This window comes from Marmota flaviventris, chromosome 11 (assembly GCF_047511675.1).
Source record: "Marmota flaviventris isolate mMarFla1 chromosome 11, mMarFla1.hap1, whole genome shotgun sequence".
NCBI classification, from domain to species: domain Eukaryota; kingdom Metazoa; phylum Chordata; class Mammalia; order Rodentia; family Sciuridae; genus Marmota; species Marmota flaviventris.
The window spans coordinates 69,553,639-69,572,187 of NC_092508.1; the positions used below are offsets into that span (position 1 = coordinate 69,553,639).

Below are 18,549 nucleotides of genomic sequence, written 5' to 3' on the forward strand. Positions count from 1 at the left end.
TAACCACCTGGCATTTCTACAAGCTGTACTCAGGATGTTAACTTACACCAGGAAGAATTATTAGCTAAAAATATAGACACACTCTGAGAAATAAAATTTTTCAAATTTAGAATCTTAATTGAAAGATTTTATATTTATTGGAAATATTTGTCTACAAAAGGCAATTCCTAACTCAATTTCATTTTTAAAAATTATTTTATATTGTCTATATTACTAAAGATCTTTTTGAAATATACTTTTTAGTTGTCAATGGACTTTTATTTTACTTATTTATATGCAGTGCTGAGAATCAAACTCAGTGCCTCACAAATGCTAGGCAAGCGCTCTGAGCCACAACCTCACTGAGCCACAACCTCAGCCCCCTAAAGATTTTCTTTTTAAGTAGAATTTCTCTGCACAAAAGGAAACCTTTCCTTACTGGCATTCTCTCACTTGCTGGTCTTGGATTAAGTTACCAGTAGATCTCCTAAACCATAATGCCCTTCACATCACCCCTACATCATTTTCTATTTTTATTAATCAATCCAGAGCCACCAACAGATCCATTAAATCTTTGTACATTCCATAAGATACCTTCATAGCATCCTCAACAGCTAGATGTTTATATAGTACAGTCTATGGACAGAAAAATATAAGTAAGGAAATATAAATAAGGCTTTTCCTATGTTCATTCAAGATTCTAAAATGTAATGCTACATTTGCATTTGGTAGATAGTTCAACTATCAGTAACTTAGCCACAGTTATTAGCTGTAAAGGTTAAAATATCCACTACAGACATCAGTGAACAAAACAAAATGCAGCTCATCCAAATGTCTTCCAATCAGAAATCCCTCTTCATAAGTATTTCACACCATCTCCTGTATTCCCTAACCATGCCCAGCAAAGAGAAATGTATGTAATACATGTAGCTATGCCATTTTAAGAAATCTTTTCTTTTAACTATGTATTTTCCATCCAAAAAGACCATTCAATTTTCCACTATAAGCATTTACAAATTATTAAGTGTTGACTTTTATTTATCTGTGTGTGCATTATCCATCAACCTTTTAACCCAGGATAGCTTATAGCTGCAATTGAGTGTATTTCCAGACTAACTTCTTGCTTTATTAGGTTTTTTGGTGTGTGTATAGGGACTATAAGAATAACTTGTCATGGCATGACACAGTAGAAAGGTAGATAAATATGTTACTGGGGAAAAAAACGTAATATAATGGCATTTCAACCTCAGAGAGAAATTATTTTTACATTATATATTACCAGATTAAATTTTTCAAGTTTTTGCTGACTTCTGTTTATATAATAAATATGCATGGCATAGCAAATCACTACACTTATCTAATAAGTACAACTTTCTTGAAACTAGGTGTTTTCTATGTGCCAAACAAAATGTCAGGCACAGAATATGTATAGTTGTTGAAAGTTTTACTAAATATTATATTAACTCTCCTGTTATGTAATTATTATAGCTGAAGGAAAATGACTCTAATTATAATTTAATGGTTATATTACAATGCTTAAAGTGAAAAATCATTTGCTTCTCAACACAGTGAATTATTAGGAGCTCTCCCTGATAACTTGTACTTAAGATTAAGTGGGTTTCACCATTTGACCCTGCTTATCCCACTCCCTTGTCTATACTCAAAGGACTTTAAAAAAACATACTACAGTGACAGAGTCACATCAATGTTTATAGCAGCACAATTCACAATAACTAAACTGTGGAACCGAACTACATGCCAATCAATAGATGAATGGATAAAAAAAATGTGGCATATATACACAATGGAATATTACTCAGCAATAAAAAAGAATAAAATCATGGCATTTTCAGGTAAATGGATGGAGTTAGAGAATAATATAATGCTAAGTGAAGTTAGCCAACCCCAAAAAACCAAATGTCAAATGTTTTCTCTGATATAAGGATGCTGATTCACAATGGGGCTAGGGGAGAACATGGGAGATTTAGACAAAGTCTACATAGAGCAAAGGGAAAGGAGGGTAGGGAGGCTCAAGAGGGTAGAAAAAACACGGTGGAATGAGATGGACATCATTACCCTAAGTACATGTATAAAGGCACAATGGTGTGACTATACTTTGTGTACAAGCAGAAATGTGAAAAATTGTGCTCTATATGTGTGATATGAATTATAATGCATTCTGCTCTCATATACAACAAATTAGAATTAAACAAAGAATAATAAAAAATGATTAAGTGGGTTTCACTTTTCAATTAAATATGGCAAATACTATATACTTTTATCTCATTAGTAAAAATTACAAGTTAAAAATAAAAATAAGCTAATGCTATATATACCTTTAACTGGGCTATAACAATAATTGTCAATATTTTTGTAACTTTTATTCCAGGTACTATTATAAGCATTTCCCCTTAATTCTCATTAAGACTTTAAAAAATACCTATTATTATCAATATTTTCACAGTTGAGAAAAATGAGATACAGAGGAGGTAACTTAGTGGCTGGAAGTTTCACAGCAACTAGGGACAGAACTGATAACTGAACGCAGTACATTCTGGTGTCAGAGTCTATACAGTTAACCACTAGACCACACTATCTCCCAGTTGAATTATCTGCCCTCTTCCTATTAAAGAGAACACACATAAATGGTGCTCCGTGTTTCTCTCATTCATATCTGACTAAAACCAGTATATCGATTGTCTTTAACTCTCTGTCAGTGACAGTCTACTCTGTAGGTAGGTACCCCGCCTGTCCTATATTCACCTCCCACTTTGCACTTGATATGCTGATCTATCATTGTTTTTTTTTTTCTTTTTGTTCCCGATTGATTACAATTCCTTCAAGCAAGGATTATTGAAAGATGGGCACACAACACAGGCCTAGAATACAGTATGGGTCTAGTAAGTGTCTGTTACATGAACAAATGCTTCTCATTGTTGCAGATCTGCCTATTGGCTCTCCAGAACTGTCATATCTACCCCTCTACCTACACACCAACATCACTTTGACGTCAACTTTTGCAACTCTCCACAATGCAACAAACTTCACATTTGTCTTTGAAATACTTTGGAAGGTACAACAATAACTGTTCCAAGAGAAACAATATCTTACCTTCTAAATCTTCTTTCTCAAAGTGTGTTTTGAGAATAGAACGAGTACCGCCTCTATCCACAACTGCTTCTTCATCATTTCTCTGTAGATTGGGGAAAAAGAAGATTAAGTAAATATAATTTATCTTATAATTTATCTTCAAAAAATAAGACTTAATATGATCTAATATTTAGAGGCTTAATTCAGTCACTTAAATCCATTTGTACATTAGTAGCCTATTAGATTATCAAGTGTGGATTTTAGAAAAGAGACTAAAATATATTTGACCATATATTCACTAAGGAATATCATCTGATTTTTCATAATATTGGTGGTATACAAACATTCCCATTGGCATCATTTGCTAGTGAAATGAAAAACAGGAAACAAACAGCTATCCCATCAATTTAGTAACATACATCTTTATCTCTGATAAAGAATTCTTATTAACAAGATCACATTTTGAACCACACAAGGAAAGTATGAAAATCATTAGTATTAACACCATTAATGCTATGGCAGGGTGAAATGATTCCACTGCCATTAAAAATTGATCTAATCCCTTGAAAGCAATTAGTAGACAATTAATAGGTAAACAACAACTCTAATTACTTTGCTTCAGTATAATGCTTTTTATTCAAACTAGATGGTGAATTATGATGAAGTACATTAAGCCTTCATTTAGTTTCCATATATACTTTTACCAAATTAGAATGGCTTGGCAAATGCTATGTCTTCTGAACATTCGTGATCAAAAATAATAAACTCACTAACTTGATACTCAGTAAAGTAATGGAGAAAGCATTATGTTAGTACAATCAATCAGTACAATCAATTTGACCATAGAGGATGTTATGGTTTGAATCTAAAATGTTCTCCTAAAGTTTATATGTTAAAGACTGTGTACCCAATGCAGCAGTGTTCAGAGTTGGGGCTTTTGGAAAGTGATTGAATCATAAGGGCTTTAAAACTTCATGGATTAATCCATTGATGGGTTTATGATTTAATGTGCTATGAGGTGGTGGAAACTTAGGAGGTGAGGTTTAATTGGAGGAAGTAGGTCCTTGGGGGTGTGTCCTCAAAGGCTAAATCTTGCCCCTGGGTCCCTCTTCTCTTTCTGATTCCTCCTACCATGAAGTTTACCCTACCATATGTTCCCTGCATTGATATTCTGCCTCACCACAGGCTGAGAAACAATGGATCCATGCACATAACCATGGCTGAAATCTCCAAAACCACGAGGCAAAATTAACCTTTGCTGTTTTTAAAATTATTTCTTTCAGGTATGTTGTCACAGCAATGGAAAGCTGACTAACACACAGGAATAAATGGAACTAAAAAATACTAAAGGAAGTGAAATATAAATTATTTTTTACTTTTATCTGGTTGTGAACATCCATGTAGCAAATGGTTTAAAAGTGAACAGTGAGCACAACAGGAGAAATTAAAAGATAAACTAAAGATGAACAAAGCTTCCAGCATCTAGTTCTATTTCCAATTCTATTCTAGTATATGATTATTTTAAAAAAGTATTTTTTTTCTTCTTTGAAATCCAGAGTATGCCAAAGAAGGAGGAGAGTAAACAATCTTTTCTTCTTCTCATCAGTTAACTTGACACATCAGATCCTATGGACATGCTTTCACTGCATTAAGAAAATGACTTTTGACTGAGTACCACAATGCATACTACTGAAAATAGGAATTATGGGAATCCAGAGATAAAAAAGAATAATTGCTCATTTAAGATCATGAACAAAACAGACAGGGAGTGAAAACAAATGAAAAGCCAATGTTTCAAGCTTTGGGAAATTTGTGCCAATAAGATACATAAAGAATAAGAGTAAGGGGACTGGGGATGTGGCTCAAGCGGTAGCACGCTCGCCTGGCATCCTGGCATGCGCAGGGTGCTGGGTTCGATCCTCAGCACCACGTAAAAATAAAATAAAGATGTTGTGTCCACCGAAAACTAAAAAATAAATATTAAAAAATTCTATCTCTCTTTAAAAAAAAAGAATTAGAGTAAGGGGAAGAGAAATAAAAGAAGAACCAAATTGACAAGCTATATATATTTTGAAAAATGAAACAAAATTATTTTGCAATGTTTTTGTACTTGAACTATATGATCAGTGATAACCTCAAGAAGGAATACATATAAGGAAAATTTCAAAATCAAAACCTAACCAAGTGAAGTAAATGAGGTAAACTATTGAGAATAAGTGGAAGAAGAAGAGCATATCATGCAAGACACTACAGATTCTTCTTAGGACCCTCCCTTATCAACTCTCTTTGATTTTTTGGCTTATAATGAGATTTAAGGCCCAACAGGTCCAAAAAAATGAGATATAAAACATGACCCATGGCTGGGGTTGTGGCTCAGTGGTAAAGCACTTGCCTAGCACACGTGAGGCACTGGGTTTGATCCCTAGCATATAAAAACTAAATAAACAAAATAAAGGTTCTGTGTCCATCTAAAAACTAAAAATATTTTTTTTAAAAAATGACCCATGAACATTTGAGCTATACTCAAAAATAATTGCAATATTCTTCCAATTTGCACCAACAGAAATCTAGAGAATGTGTGTGGGAATGGAAATTTAGGATTGGGATAATGATAGAAGGAATATGGAGGTAGCTTGGATTCAATTAATTCATTCAGATGCACTAAGAAAATTCTATATTCAGTGTTAAAGTTCCCAGGGTTAGAAAGGGCTCTAACAGTTTGGTTGATTGACTAAAACACACTAAATGAAGTTAAATGACAGAACAGCTTCAGCATACTATTGAGGAAAAAGTGCCTGATGGCTTAGGGGGAATAGAATGTTGGACTGAATTTATCACAAAGGCCTGCTCACATTTCCAGGAGGTTCCAGAGGATACAGTTTTTACCATGACTATGAAAAACAAATTTGTGAGGTGAATGAAGCATCCTTGAGCATAACTGTGGTCTCTCACCATAGGTCAGAAATTATAACAGGAACTGCATTGAACTGTCATTGATACCTAATTATGATGGAATAACTAGATCCCAGGGCAAGAGGATGGCAAAGGCCAAGTAATAGCAATTAATCACTAAGATAAGATGGGTGTGGTTACCATATGGACAACAGAATCAAAACAATAACAGTATGACTCAAAAAGAACAATGTTACTGGCTACTTGATTGAGGTATCCCTATAAGTGAAAGAGATGGACTGTCTACTAAATTTTTATCTGTATAAGCCAAAAGTTTCTAAGCCAAGTGAACAGAAGTCTAATTTGAATCATCAAAACAAAGAGTCAGCCTTTCAATAAATTACCATATGGAAGCCAACTTACAAGCATAGAATCCCATATAAGGGAGAGAGGAGAGATCCACTTGAGGAAGAACCCTGCTACACTGCCAAAAACTTACAGTATTTTTTATAGCTCTCTCCAAAGGGACTTCTCACCTTTTACCAAGGTGGCCATACATTGGGGATAAGGAAATAATCCAACTGTGGGGGGATTTCTGGATACTCGCCTTGAATTAATATTTACCCCAATAGACTCAAATTGTAACTGCGGTCCACCAGCCAGAGATGGCTAATCAATGGAGTTTTAGCTTAAGTCAGTCTCATCATGGATCCAATGGGTTGCTAGACATATCTTGTGATTATTTTCCCTCTTCCAAAATGAATAATTGAAACAAACATGGGTTACAACTACAGGAGTTTTCAAAATTAAATTGGTGGGTTTTTTTTTCTTTTCAAGTATTTAGATCTTTGGCATATGTGATGGATGAAAGGAAGGTACCCGTTCAGAAAAGAATGAAGATGCTAGGAAAGAAAGAAATTTTTTTAAAATTGCCCTGTGCTAAGTATCAGAAAAGATGACAATGATCCAAGGACTTAGCCACCAGCATTATAGATAAGAACTCTATTTTTCTGAGATTTAAAGGGAAAATCATAAGAGTTGTTGTTTTCAGAGATATTCTGAAGAAACAAAGAGAATGGCAGATGAGAAAACCTCTATTAGATGGCCTTGTTTTGGGGTAGTGAGGATACTGAGAAATGACATCATTTTCCAACACTGACAGAGTGAGTAAATAAAGGAACTGAGTCATTGAGAAGAGTAAAATACTTGAACTCTCATGCATACAAGTTTAGAACATTATATGTTGCCCCATTAATATGTAAAATTTTTATGTTTTATGTACCAGGTAAATTTTCAGAAATTAGAAAATAAAAATATTTTTTAAATCTACTTTGAGACTGGCATTATAATCAACACTATGAAGGTATCTATTATGGATAATCCAAACCGAAAACTATTCCCATAAACTCTAATTTGAAGTGGCCAGGACAAAGGATTCTAAGAGAAAAAAAATCACAATATTTTCTAATTCCTTTTCATAAAATACTAAAGACAGTTAAAATCCTGTAAGAACAGATCATAACAAGTTACACCATTCACACCTTAGTATCATGTTTCCAATTAGCTGTTCTGATTAGTTTAATAATCTCTTAGAAATATCTTCAGAGGATTAGGTACTGCACTAGTAAAAGAAGTGAGAGGAATATAGTTAAATATTTTCCTAACTATCAGGATAAAATGAATAGCATTGTTGAAAGTCTAAAGAGATATTATAGTCAGGTGTCTGAAGTGAGGGACAATGTATCTAACAATATTGTTTTATACCAAATAAAGTTTAAAAATTCTATGTTGGTGAAAATCATAAATTATTTACATATAAAAATGTTTTTAAATTCTGGAACATAATCTTGATAAAAATTAAGACTCCATGTTTTACAAATGTACTTATTTTCAGGAAAAAGATAATAGACATATTTCAACATAGGAAAATCAGGTCTCATGTGCTTCACACACAGACAAATACACAGTGGAACAGCATATTTTTTAGCTTGAGGCCTTGTGTCTTTCTGACAAAATTTTCATTGACATGTCAGGGAAAAATGTTTGAAATCACGGAAAGAATTGTATACTTGAATGAGAGAATATTAGAGAAAAAGTATGAAAAGATAGGATTCTGAAGAGCAGAGGCCATTGTCTGCTCTTTGGCAAAGTTTTAAAAACTGTTGTTTTGAGCAATAAAAGTAACAGATAAAACTAAAGATGGGATTTATATAATTTTCCTGAACCAGACAAATGCAAGTTTTAGTCTACTTAGCATCTGATATTGACACATTTACAAATTAATTCATCATCTGTGCATGATATATTCATATATGTCATGCTAGAATACATCCCTGCCCTCTGGGATGTTTTTAGGCAGAATGCCAAAAACTGAGTCAGGCATCTATTCAAAGGTCAAAAGGAACTCTTTTCTACCGTATCTGATGATGGCAGTCTCTTAGAAACAACTGCAAAGGGGGAAGCTTTTTTTGTAAGATAAAATGATTTCCCCTGTATAGTAAAACATCCCATTTTTATTTTAAGGACCTTAAATAAATAAAATACAACTTATACAAAAAGGGTTTCCCCTTATTTGTATGAGGCATACATGCTCTCAAATCAAAGATAATTTAACTGAATTACCAATGGAGAGATATTGAGGTAAAGTAAAACTTTTCAGAAGTAGAAATAAAATCCAAATAAATAATTATTCAATTGCTATACAGGTTACAATTAGAAACACAATTAGAAATATTTGTTTTCTTGTGTTCCGACCCCACCCACCCCCGTGGTTCTGGGAGTTTGAACTTGTCCTCATGCAGGCCAGGCACTGAGCTATAAACCTAGCCTCTGAAATGACTTAATTTTATGTTTCTTTGAAATAAATATTAACTAGAAGTGAAATATGAATGTAATTCAGTGGAGTAGAAATGTCTCATTTTAAAGCTTTATATTCATTATTCCCTTTAAGTATTTCCTCGATGTTCCATAGATACCTAAAATATATGATTGTTTAGGTTGAAAATTCCCCAAACACAAATTAATACTAAGACATACTTAAAGTCTTCTACTTTGGATATAGCACAATATAGTCAATATTATTCAAGACTTTTAATACAGCACTTTTCCCCTCATTACCAAGGGCAACTGAACATGGGGCACGAAGCAGGGAAGATAGATTATGTCACCGGATACCACACTTCATGGTTACCCCAAAATGCCAGTAAGATAAATTTTTATTTAATTTTATAGTGAGTTACTCTCTTTATATTTTTTGAACATAAAACACATTAATATGCCCTAATTTCAAGTATTTACCATTTACAAACAAATTTTAGCACTGTATGAGAATAGAACACAAATGCATGACCCTGTCCCTCAATACATTTTTTAAAAATATTTTTTTAGTTGTAGATGAACACAATACCTTTATTTTATTTATTTGTTTTTATGTGGTGCTGAAGATAAAACCCAAAACCTCACACGGGCTAGGCAAGCACTTCACCACTGAGCCACAACTCATCCTCACAGAAATCATTCCTTAACTCCATCTATATAGAATTCTAACCAATTTAACAAACTATAATCCATTACTTTCCAGGAGAGCAATGCTTTGCTCTTGCTACATATCACCCATGCCTTCAAGGGGAAGAACAAAGAGTATTATCCACATCCCTGCTCCAGTTAAACCTTGTTTATAGCTAAATAGAATTTGTATTCAGCTATTTTAAAGTCAAACTCCATAAAATTGGCATGAGCTAAAAGCATTGTATTGCTTTCTGCATTTGATGACTTCTAAATAGTAAAACATTTCTGTTTTGAATCCAAATACATATAAATGTAAATTGGGAACATCTGTACCTTCCCCCCAAAAAAATTAATGAGAAGAATTTTTGTTGTTATTGTTTTTGTTTTACAACAATAAAAATATCTAAACAAATGTTAGAGAACTATAGCAGAAAAAAAGAGCATTCAACCCAGCTCTCACATTTGAAGTATAAGGTGCACTCTCTTACAGAAGAGTAACTGTAGGCAGCACATTCAATTCCTAATTTCAGATAAAAATATCAACAATCTCTTAGAATTCTTCGTGAATATCATTAAGCACTCTATAAATATGTTTAAAATGCATTATTATGATTTACCATAACTCTTTATCAATACACTTCAATGAAATATAATTTTACTTTTTCACAAAACAAAAATCTAACAGTAATGCCATAGGCAGGAAAATTCAAATTTTTAATATTCATCCTTTCAGTAATTCTCTTTATATTCTAGAATGGATTAGTAAAAACCAAAGCAGTTCATCTTCAATTCAGAATTCTTTTTTCCCTGGAATTATTTCCATCCCTGTCCCTTTACCTTGTTCCTTTCCAGTCTTAATTTTTATTGGGTTACTATTACTATTACTTGGTAACATAAACAAGTGTTCATATTTTATATAAACCCCTCTCTTAAACAAAGGAAGTATACTAGGAACACTCTTCAGTACTTTGATTTCTATGCTGTCAATTATTTTACCTAAATATATAGAGATAATTTTTATTCATTTTTATAGTTAGATAATACTCCATTTTATGGATACATCATAATTCATTCAACTAGTTTGGATTGCCTCCATTCTGTTGCTATTAAAATTAATGAAAATGTATATCCTTGTACATATACCATTTTGTATTTCTGGCAGTTCATTTTTTGAGATGGATTCCTAGAGATGGAATTGATATGTCAAAATTAGATGAATTTTCCATTCTTCCAGATGGTCCACATTTCTTTCTATGAGGTTCATATACTCCTACATTATTTATCTTACCAATTTTTAAAAACTGTTAACCTTTTCTGCCCTTTTATTAGATATTAGGATAGGATGAGGTGCTATATGTTCTCTTCTGATTCTCAAAGTTCCACTTTCCAGTATTCTCCACTATGTTCTGTCCTTATAGACTTTATTATCAGATTCTTTGCCTTTGAGTTTCTGGTTGAATTTAACCAAAGAGAGATTCAGGCAGAGAACTGGAGTAAGAAGAGAAAGACATGGACCCTCTTGGGTCATGGGGGTTGCAATGGGACAGTTAGTGTAGGTGGAAGATGGGGGCTGGTTCAAAGGAAAAGAAATAAACTGCTAATACCTTCAGGACACTTCCCCCTCTCCCTCAATTTGTTGCCAAGGTTACCTGCTTTCAGAGAATTGTTCCTTCCTGCAAGCAGTTGTTAATGAATGCTTCCCAGGCTGCTCCCTTCCTGTCTATACCCCTGGATGGCTTTATTCTTGGCCTTGAATCACTCCACCTTTTGACTCACCTTTTGGTCACTAGTCACATAGGTTAGATAAGAGGGCATGACAGATAGGTAGGCATGAGAACAAAGGAAATCTAAAACCTACAAAAAGGGCAGGACACCTCCATTTCCTCAGAAGCTAGGCTCTGGGACCACTTCTCTTCGAAGAAGTTTATCTCTGTTCTATCCTTTAAATAAAACTTGCTTTCTACACTTGCCTTGGCATTTCTTGGGTGTTCAATCTTCAACATTTCAGGAGAATGGGCCCCAGATCCTGATTGATTCTGAACATCAATATCAATAGTTTGGCAATGAATACATTCCTTCAACAATGACCAAAGGTCTTGTCAATGACTCTTCTACAGCTATAGATCTTGCAAGTCTTCAATAACTGCTCCCACAACTTATTCCTTTAGGACAATACTGCTGTTGCAGGTCCCTGGGATTTTACTTCCCACTGCTCACGTTTACAAACAGCCCCTTCATTAAAATCTTTTATCATCCCTTTGAGTGACCATCTGTTTCCTACTATAACTATGACCTACACATGCATCATATTTATTTTAATACCTAGAAATCCATGACTTTAAATTTTGTAGATATGGACATGTACTCAAAATGGAACTGACATACGTGACTTTGATAAATTTTTAAAAAATACTGTCAAATGAAGGGTAGAATAAAAATTGGTGGAAGAGAATTTGGGTCATCAAACTCTCAAAAGCATGATTAACTTTAAAAAAAAAGCTTAATGAATGGCAGAAATGAAAAAGAGAATATCTTATAAACCTCTGGATATGTAAAAAGGAAATGAACAAAAGCAACAAAGTCTAAGTATGGAAGCTTTCAAACTAGAGTCCCTGCAACTCAAAAAAATGTATCATCTTTCTCAATCTACAGATTAATATCTTGGTTAATATTTTCTAATGAATTCTAATGTTAATTTAAGGAGTAATAGAAATATATGGACATATATGTTTTCTAAACACAACCTAAGAAGTAGTTTTAAGTGTGTATTCTTTCCACAGTCTCCAAACTGGTCAACTTTCATTAAACTACTTCATAGAAAACTAATATTGATCTTAGTCATTTCAGTATGCTAAAACATATATTTTCCAGGTTTGTAACATCTACTACTTGACTTTCATACTCATTTTTAACAATATTTTGCTACTGTTTTGTTTAGAAAAATTCAGATATTAACTTTACAGTTTTCTTAATCATCTTAGTACTTTTAAGTTGTTATGAAAATAAGAAAATTGAATATTAATATTGACAATTTTTAATACTCAACATATACATTCATTATTTAATCAAGTCATTTTATCTTTCTCATTAACATGTGAGTAAAAATACAATGCAAATATATATAAAATCAATTGCTTTGCCTCCAATTGTAGTAAGGTATTTTAAATAGGACAATATATATGAAAACATTAGCTCAGGAATTGACATGTCATATAATTTAAATTGATACCAGCTAAACTGAAATCAAAAGCACAAGTTGAGCCAAACTCTTAATTTTATTGAACATATCATGGTTCTATAAAACATGAAAATCTAACTCCTTATTAGCATATTACTTTGAAATTAGGCTTTTAACATTTAATATGCTATTCTAATCTTGAAATAGACTATTACCACCTCATGATAATAATATAAATTAAATCTATGTCATAGACCATATTAATTAATCCATATGAAACAATTTCTTCTAAAGAACATCAATATTTTCTCTACAGATTTTTTATAAAGGAAGTATTTCAGTTTCCTTCTAAAGTATCTAATTGAGGAACTGTGTACCAACAAATTAAGTTTAGTTTATTTATGTAAAGTAAATGTTGTTTCATCTTCTCATATATAAGAAAAAAAATAAAACTGAGAATAGGAATTGGAGAGTAAACTCCTCTGTTAAAGGAATTATGTTACGAAGTCACAAACTAAGTCATCAGGTACAAAATCTCAAGGTCTTTCTCATCTCATTTACTTGGAAAACTCTACCCATGAAAACTTGAATGATCAGTTAGGGGACCAGTTTGGTCAAATAGGCTCTGGTATCGAAATGATAGTCCAGAGTCAGGTTGAGGATTGAAAGGTTCAGGGGTAGAAGTTTTCCAATTCTAGAGCTACTTCTGGATCAGTTTAATTTCATCACAACATACTATATTATACTTGTGACTGCTACTTTGATCAAAAGAATAATCTCTTCTTGTGGCCCTAGTGTCTGATAGATAAAAGGTGTTTGAGAAATTAAAAACAGTTTTAATTAGTCAGAAGTATTTTAAAGATTAATGATATTTTCATTCTTTGCCTACAAGGCTTGTTTATTTCAATTCTGGACTTGATTCCTGACTTGTTCTTAAGAGTCCTTCTGGAGTCTCAGTTCTGCCTGTGAACCCAATTTTGTACTCAGAACATGATATTAACTGCAGCTAAGCTTCCTTATTGCTGACTCACACTGTCTCTACTCTTTTCGTATTGCTTGCTCATAAATGCCCTTCCACAAGCCTCCATCTGTCTTTCAGCCTTCCTTCATTTTTCCTACAGTGTCTGTTGCTAAGCTTCTGCCATATCCCTCATTAGTTTATTTGATACCCAAGTTAAAGTCTTGACTGATATGAATTATACTTCTGCTGCTGTTTTTCACATTCTAGGGACTATCAAAAAGGCAATGTTGGACAGGCACTAAGAGTTTATATGTATGGCCATATAACCTCTGGATTCAAGTCTTGTTTCAAAGAATTCCCCACTGTGTGGCTTTGGGCATCTTATGTAATCTCTCCATGTCTCAACTGATTATTAATAATATACATAAAGTTCATGAATTTTCCTAGCATATAGTTAAGGTTTTGATAAATATTATTTATTATTGTTGTTATTTATATTATATTTTGTATTTGGGGCCCCAATACAAAATCCAGGGACTCCAATTAGACATGGCTCTTTCTCTGACAGACCTTACAGACTTCATATAAGTATAAAGGTACAATGGTATCATGAAAGAAGTATGTACAGTTAACCCCCAACCATAAAAGTTTTTTTTTTTCTTTCTCTAAAAAATTGTTGGCGAAACTACAGACTAGTACAACCACTGTGGAAAGCAGTATAGAGATTCCTCAAAAAACGAGGGGTGGAACCACCATATGATCTAGCTATCCTACAACTTCTTATTTTCCCAAAAGATCTAAAGTAGGCATACTACATTGATACAGCCACATCTATATCTATAGCAGCACAATTCACAATACCTAAATTATGAATCAACCAAGATGCCCTTCAAGAGATGAATGGATTAAGAAATTGTGAAACACACACACACACACACACACACACACACACACACAATGGAGTTCTAATCAGTCATAAAGAAGAATGAAATATAGCATTTGACAGTAAATGGATGGAAATGGAGAATGTTGTGCTAAATGAAATTAGCCAAACTCAGAAACTCAAAGGTTGAATGTTTTCTCTCATATGTGGAAGCTAGAGTAAAGAAAGGGAAAGGGGAGGGGAAGACTAGGATAACTTAAAGTAAAGGAAGGAGAATATAAGAGGAGAAGGACAATGGGAAGGAAACGGGGGGAGGTGGGTGGGGATTGTGAACTGTAATCGATTTTGATGCATGTATGAGTTTGTCAGGATGAACCCATCTACTATGTACAACTCTAAAGCTCTAATAAAAACGAAAATAATAATAATTTAAAAGATGAGGATAATATGAGGAAATCACATTCCTAATGGGAGTTTTAGAAGATAAAAATAGAGAAAATGAGGGAGACGATCTGTTTTAAAATAATAGGTAAAAAAAATTCCAGGACTGGTAGAAAATAAATACTCAGATTCAGAAATAAGAACTAATCACAAACAGAATAATTAAAAGAAAATTCACATCTACAAATATCATGTAAAAATTCAGAATGACACAATTTAAATGTAGCAGAGAAAAAGAGATTACCTACAAAAGAATGACAAACTAACAAAAGTAGAAATCAGAAGACAGTAAAATAATATCTTTAGGATACCTAGGAAATATTTTTGTTTATCTAGAAATGTATACCCAGCTAAGCTATTGTTCTAGAAAAACACTTGATCTGCACAACAAAGGAAATAATCAACAAAATGAAAAGGCAACTTTCAGAGTAGGAGAAAATATTTATAGGCCATACATCTGGTAAGAGATTATATCCAAAATATTTAAGGGACTCACACAACTCAACAGCAAATAAACAAAAAAAAAACTATTTTAAAAAACAGGAAAAAGACCCAAATAGACATTCTCCCAAAGAATATGTACGAAAAAGTATTCAATATCACTAATTGTTGGGGAAATACAAATCAAAACCATGAGATATCAAATCACACCTCTTGGGATGGCTCTAATTAAAAAAAAAAAAGTATTGGTGAGGGCATGAAGAAATGGAAACCCTTTTAGACTATTGGTAGAACTGAAAATTGATACATTATTTTGAGAACAGTATAGATGTTATCAAAAAATTAAAATTATAACTCCCACATGACCCAGCAATCCTTCTGGGAAAATACCCAAAAGAAACTAAATCAGCACTTCTTAGGGATATCTGCATCATGTTCATTGCAGCATTATTCACAATGGCCAAGATAATACCCAAAAGAAACTAAATCAGCACTTCTTAAGGATATCTGCATCATGTTCATTGCAGCATTATTCACAATGGCCAAGATATGAAAGCAATCTTCCCATGCTCCCCACTGAATTACATCACAAATCAATATCCTTATATGAGAGAAAACATTCGGCATTTGGTTTTGGGGGGATTGGCTTAATTCACTTAGCATTATATTCTCCAACTCCATCCAATTACCTGCAAATGCCATGATTTTATTCTCTTTTAATGCTGAGCAATATTCCATTGTCTATATATACCACAGTTTCTTTATCCATTCATCTATTGAAGAGCATATAGGTTGCTTCCACAGTTTAGCTATTGTGAATTGTGCTGCTATAAACATTGATGTGGCATTCTGCTATTATATATAATAAATTAGAATAAATAAAATTTTTTTAAAAAGACAGTAAAACAATCTAAGTGCCAAAAAACAAATAAAGAAATTGTGTATGGCACAGTATGTGTGTGTCTGTGTGTGTGTGTCTGTTTACAATGATAGAAAAATATTCTGCCTTTATAATAAAAAAATAGTAGAGATGGTATTCAAAAGTTATCCATATTTTCCAGTTTCATGACAACATGGATAAACCTGGAGGACATTATGCTAAGTGAAAGCTAGACACGGAAAGGAAAATACTGCATGATCTCATTTATATGTGTTATCTTTTTAAAAAATATAGTCAAACTCACAGAATCAGAAAGTAAAAAGATGGCTGGAATGGGGAAGAAGTAGGTTAAAGGGTACAAACTTACATTATGAAGAAATCTAGAGATCTAATATACAGTACGATGGCTATAGTTAATATTGTATACTAAAATTTTCCTTAAAAGAGCATATTTTATGTGCTCTTAGCACACACAAAAGGTAACTATGAGATATGATGTGCATATAGATATGTGAATTTGCTTGACTGTAGAAACCATTTCACTATGTATCCATAAATTTAAAAACACCACGTTGTACACCTTAAATATATACAATGAGTACATAAATGAATGAATAAGAAACCAGAAAATATGAATAACTTTTTGAATACCACCTACACTACTGATTATATATATATATTCTATTTTAGCCCTATTTTCACAGAATGTTGACAGGAAAACCATTTAGAAATAATAAAGTTTTAAAAGTAAAATGCAGAATTCAAACCATGTATATTCTAATGACATAGGTTTGAAATCCACCAGAAATCACACAGATTATTTTAAGAAAACAAATCATAAACCTGATTTATTCCATCTCCATGTTAGATATGTTGATTCCTATTCACTAAAATTCACTTTCTTGCAAATAAGTTAAACATTATTCAAGTTAAACCTACAAATATTCATTCCTAACCTTATTTTTCTAACATTATTTTTGTCACAGTTGTACAAGGATCTAAACTGAAAAAACAAATAGTTTTGCAGGGTTGCTCCAAAGAAATCTTCCCCAATAATTCTTCCTCTTTAGAATGTATTTCCAATTTTTTTAACTTATGTTTTTTTTTTAACTTATGTTTTGGGTACTGGAGATTAAACCCAAGGGCATTTTACCACTAAGCTACATTCCTAGACCTTTTTATCTTTTATTTTCACAAAGGGTCTCACTAAGTTACTTGAACCCTCACTAAATTGCTGAGGCTAGTCCTGAACCTGCAATCTTCCTGTCTCAGCCTCCCAAATAGCTGGGATTACAGGAGTGTAACATGGTATCTGACAATAACTTGTGCTTTTAATTTACCTTCTAAATGACATGAAATAATATGTGTTTATTGCTATTCATCTTCTAATTTATGAATTTTAAGCAATAAGCCTTCCTCTAAGTATAGCCTTAGCAGCAACACAAAATATTTTTTCCTAAATAAAACATTTTAATGAGCATTATAAGAAACTATTCAAAAGCTCAGTGGTACATGGAACCTATGAAATGAGTTAAATTTAACTACTTTGTTATTTCTACAAAGTGAATCTCAATCTCATGTATCAACATTTGTACATGGAATAACAACCATGAACCAGGCACTAAAAAACATTTTAAAGAAAAATGACACTCTCTTTTTTAATAAAGGCATTGTTGGCTAAATCAAACAACCAAGCTAAAACAATTTCAATTCATAACAGTATTTATTAAGTGACTACAAATATACATCTTCATGATTCATCAAATGTTATTAGATTTAGGATTCCATTATTGTTATCTACCTGTAAGTACTATATGTCAACATGCAAAAAAAATAAAAATTTTCATGTGGCAATTTTTATAATTCTTTGCCAATTATTATGAATATGGTTTAAAATCAGGTTCAATGGTATATAATAGATTGTCCATGAAAAACAGTGCTGTGCCTCAAGGTGTGGTTCTGATTCAGTTTTGCCAGCATTAACATTTCTTGTTTTTTCTAGTGGGAAATTGCACTGTTTTGCTTCCAGGCAGACTCTTAAGAGGATGTCTAGTCCAATGGCTGACCTTCTCTTGAGAAAATCCAATGATAGGAAAAAAAACTGCATGAGGAAATCCAGGAAATGTTTGGAAATTTATAATCTTTGGAGATATTGTAAGATGACCTTTGTATTCTCAGGATTTATCACAATGAAGGTAGGTAGGTAGGTAGGTAAGTAGATAGGTAGATAGATAGTTTTTTGAGTGAGTGAATGAACAAATGAATTAATAAATGAGAGCAAAATCTGCTTCTCTATT

The 18,549-nt window shown here is 32.7% G+C and overlaps 1 protein-coding gene across 3 annotated transcripts in view; it reads right to left on the reverse strand.

Annotated features, from left to right (window-relative positions):
- The window catches only part of Slc4a10 (solute carrier family 4 member 10), a 213,435-nt gene that overhangs the window by 183,241 nt on the left and 11,645 nt on the right, over positions 1-18,549 (reverse strand). For 2 of the 3 annotated variants that reach the window (XM_071619392.1, XM_071619390.1), the window contains exon 2: positions 3,091-3,172. In XM_071619392.1, the coding sequence (XP_071475493.1) occupies positions 3,091-3,172 (82 nt within the window). Of the gene's footprint in view, positions 1-3,090; positions 3,173-18,549 lie in introns of those variants that run through there. The other variant, XM_071619391.1, reaches the window with a different exon arrangement.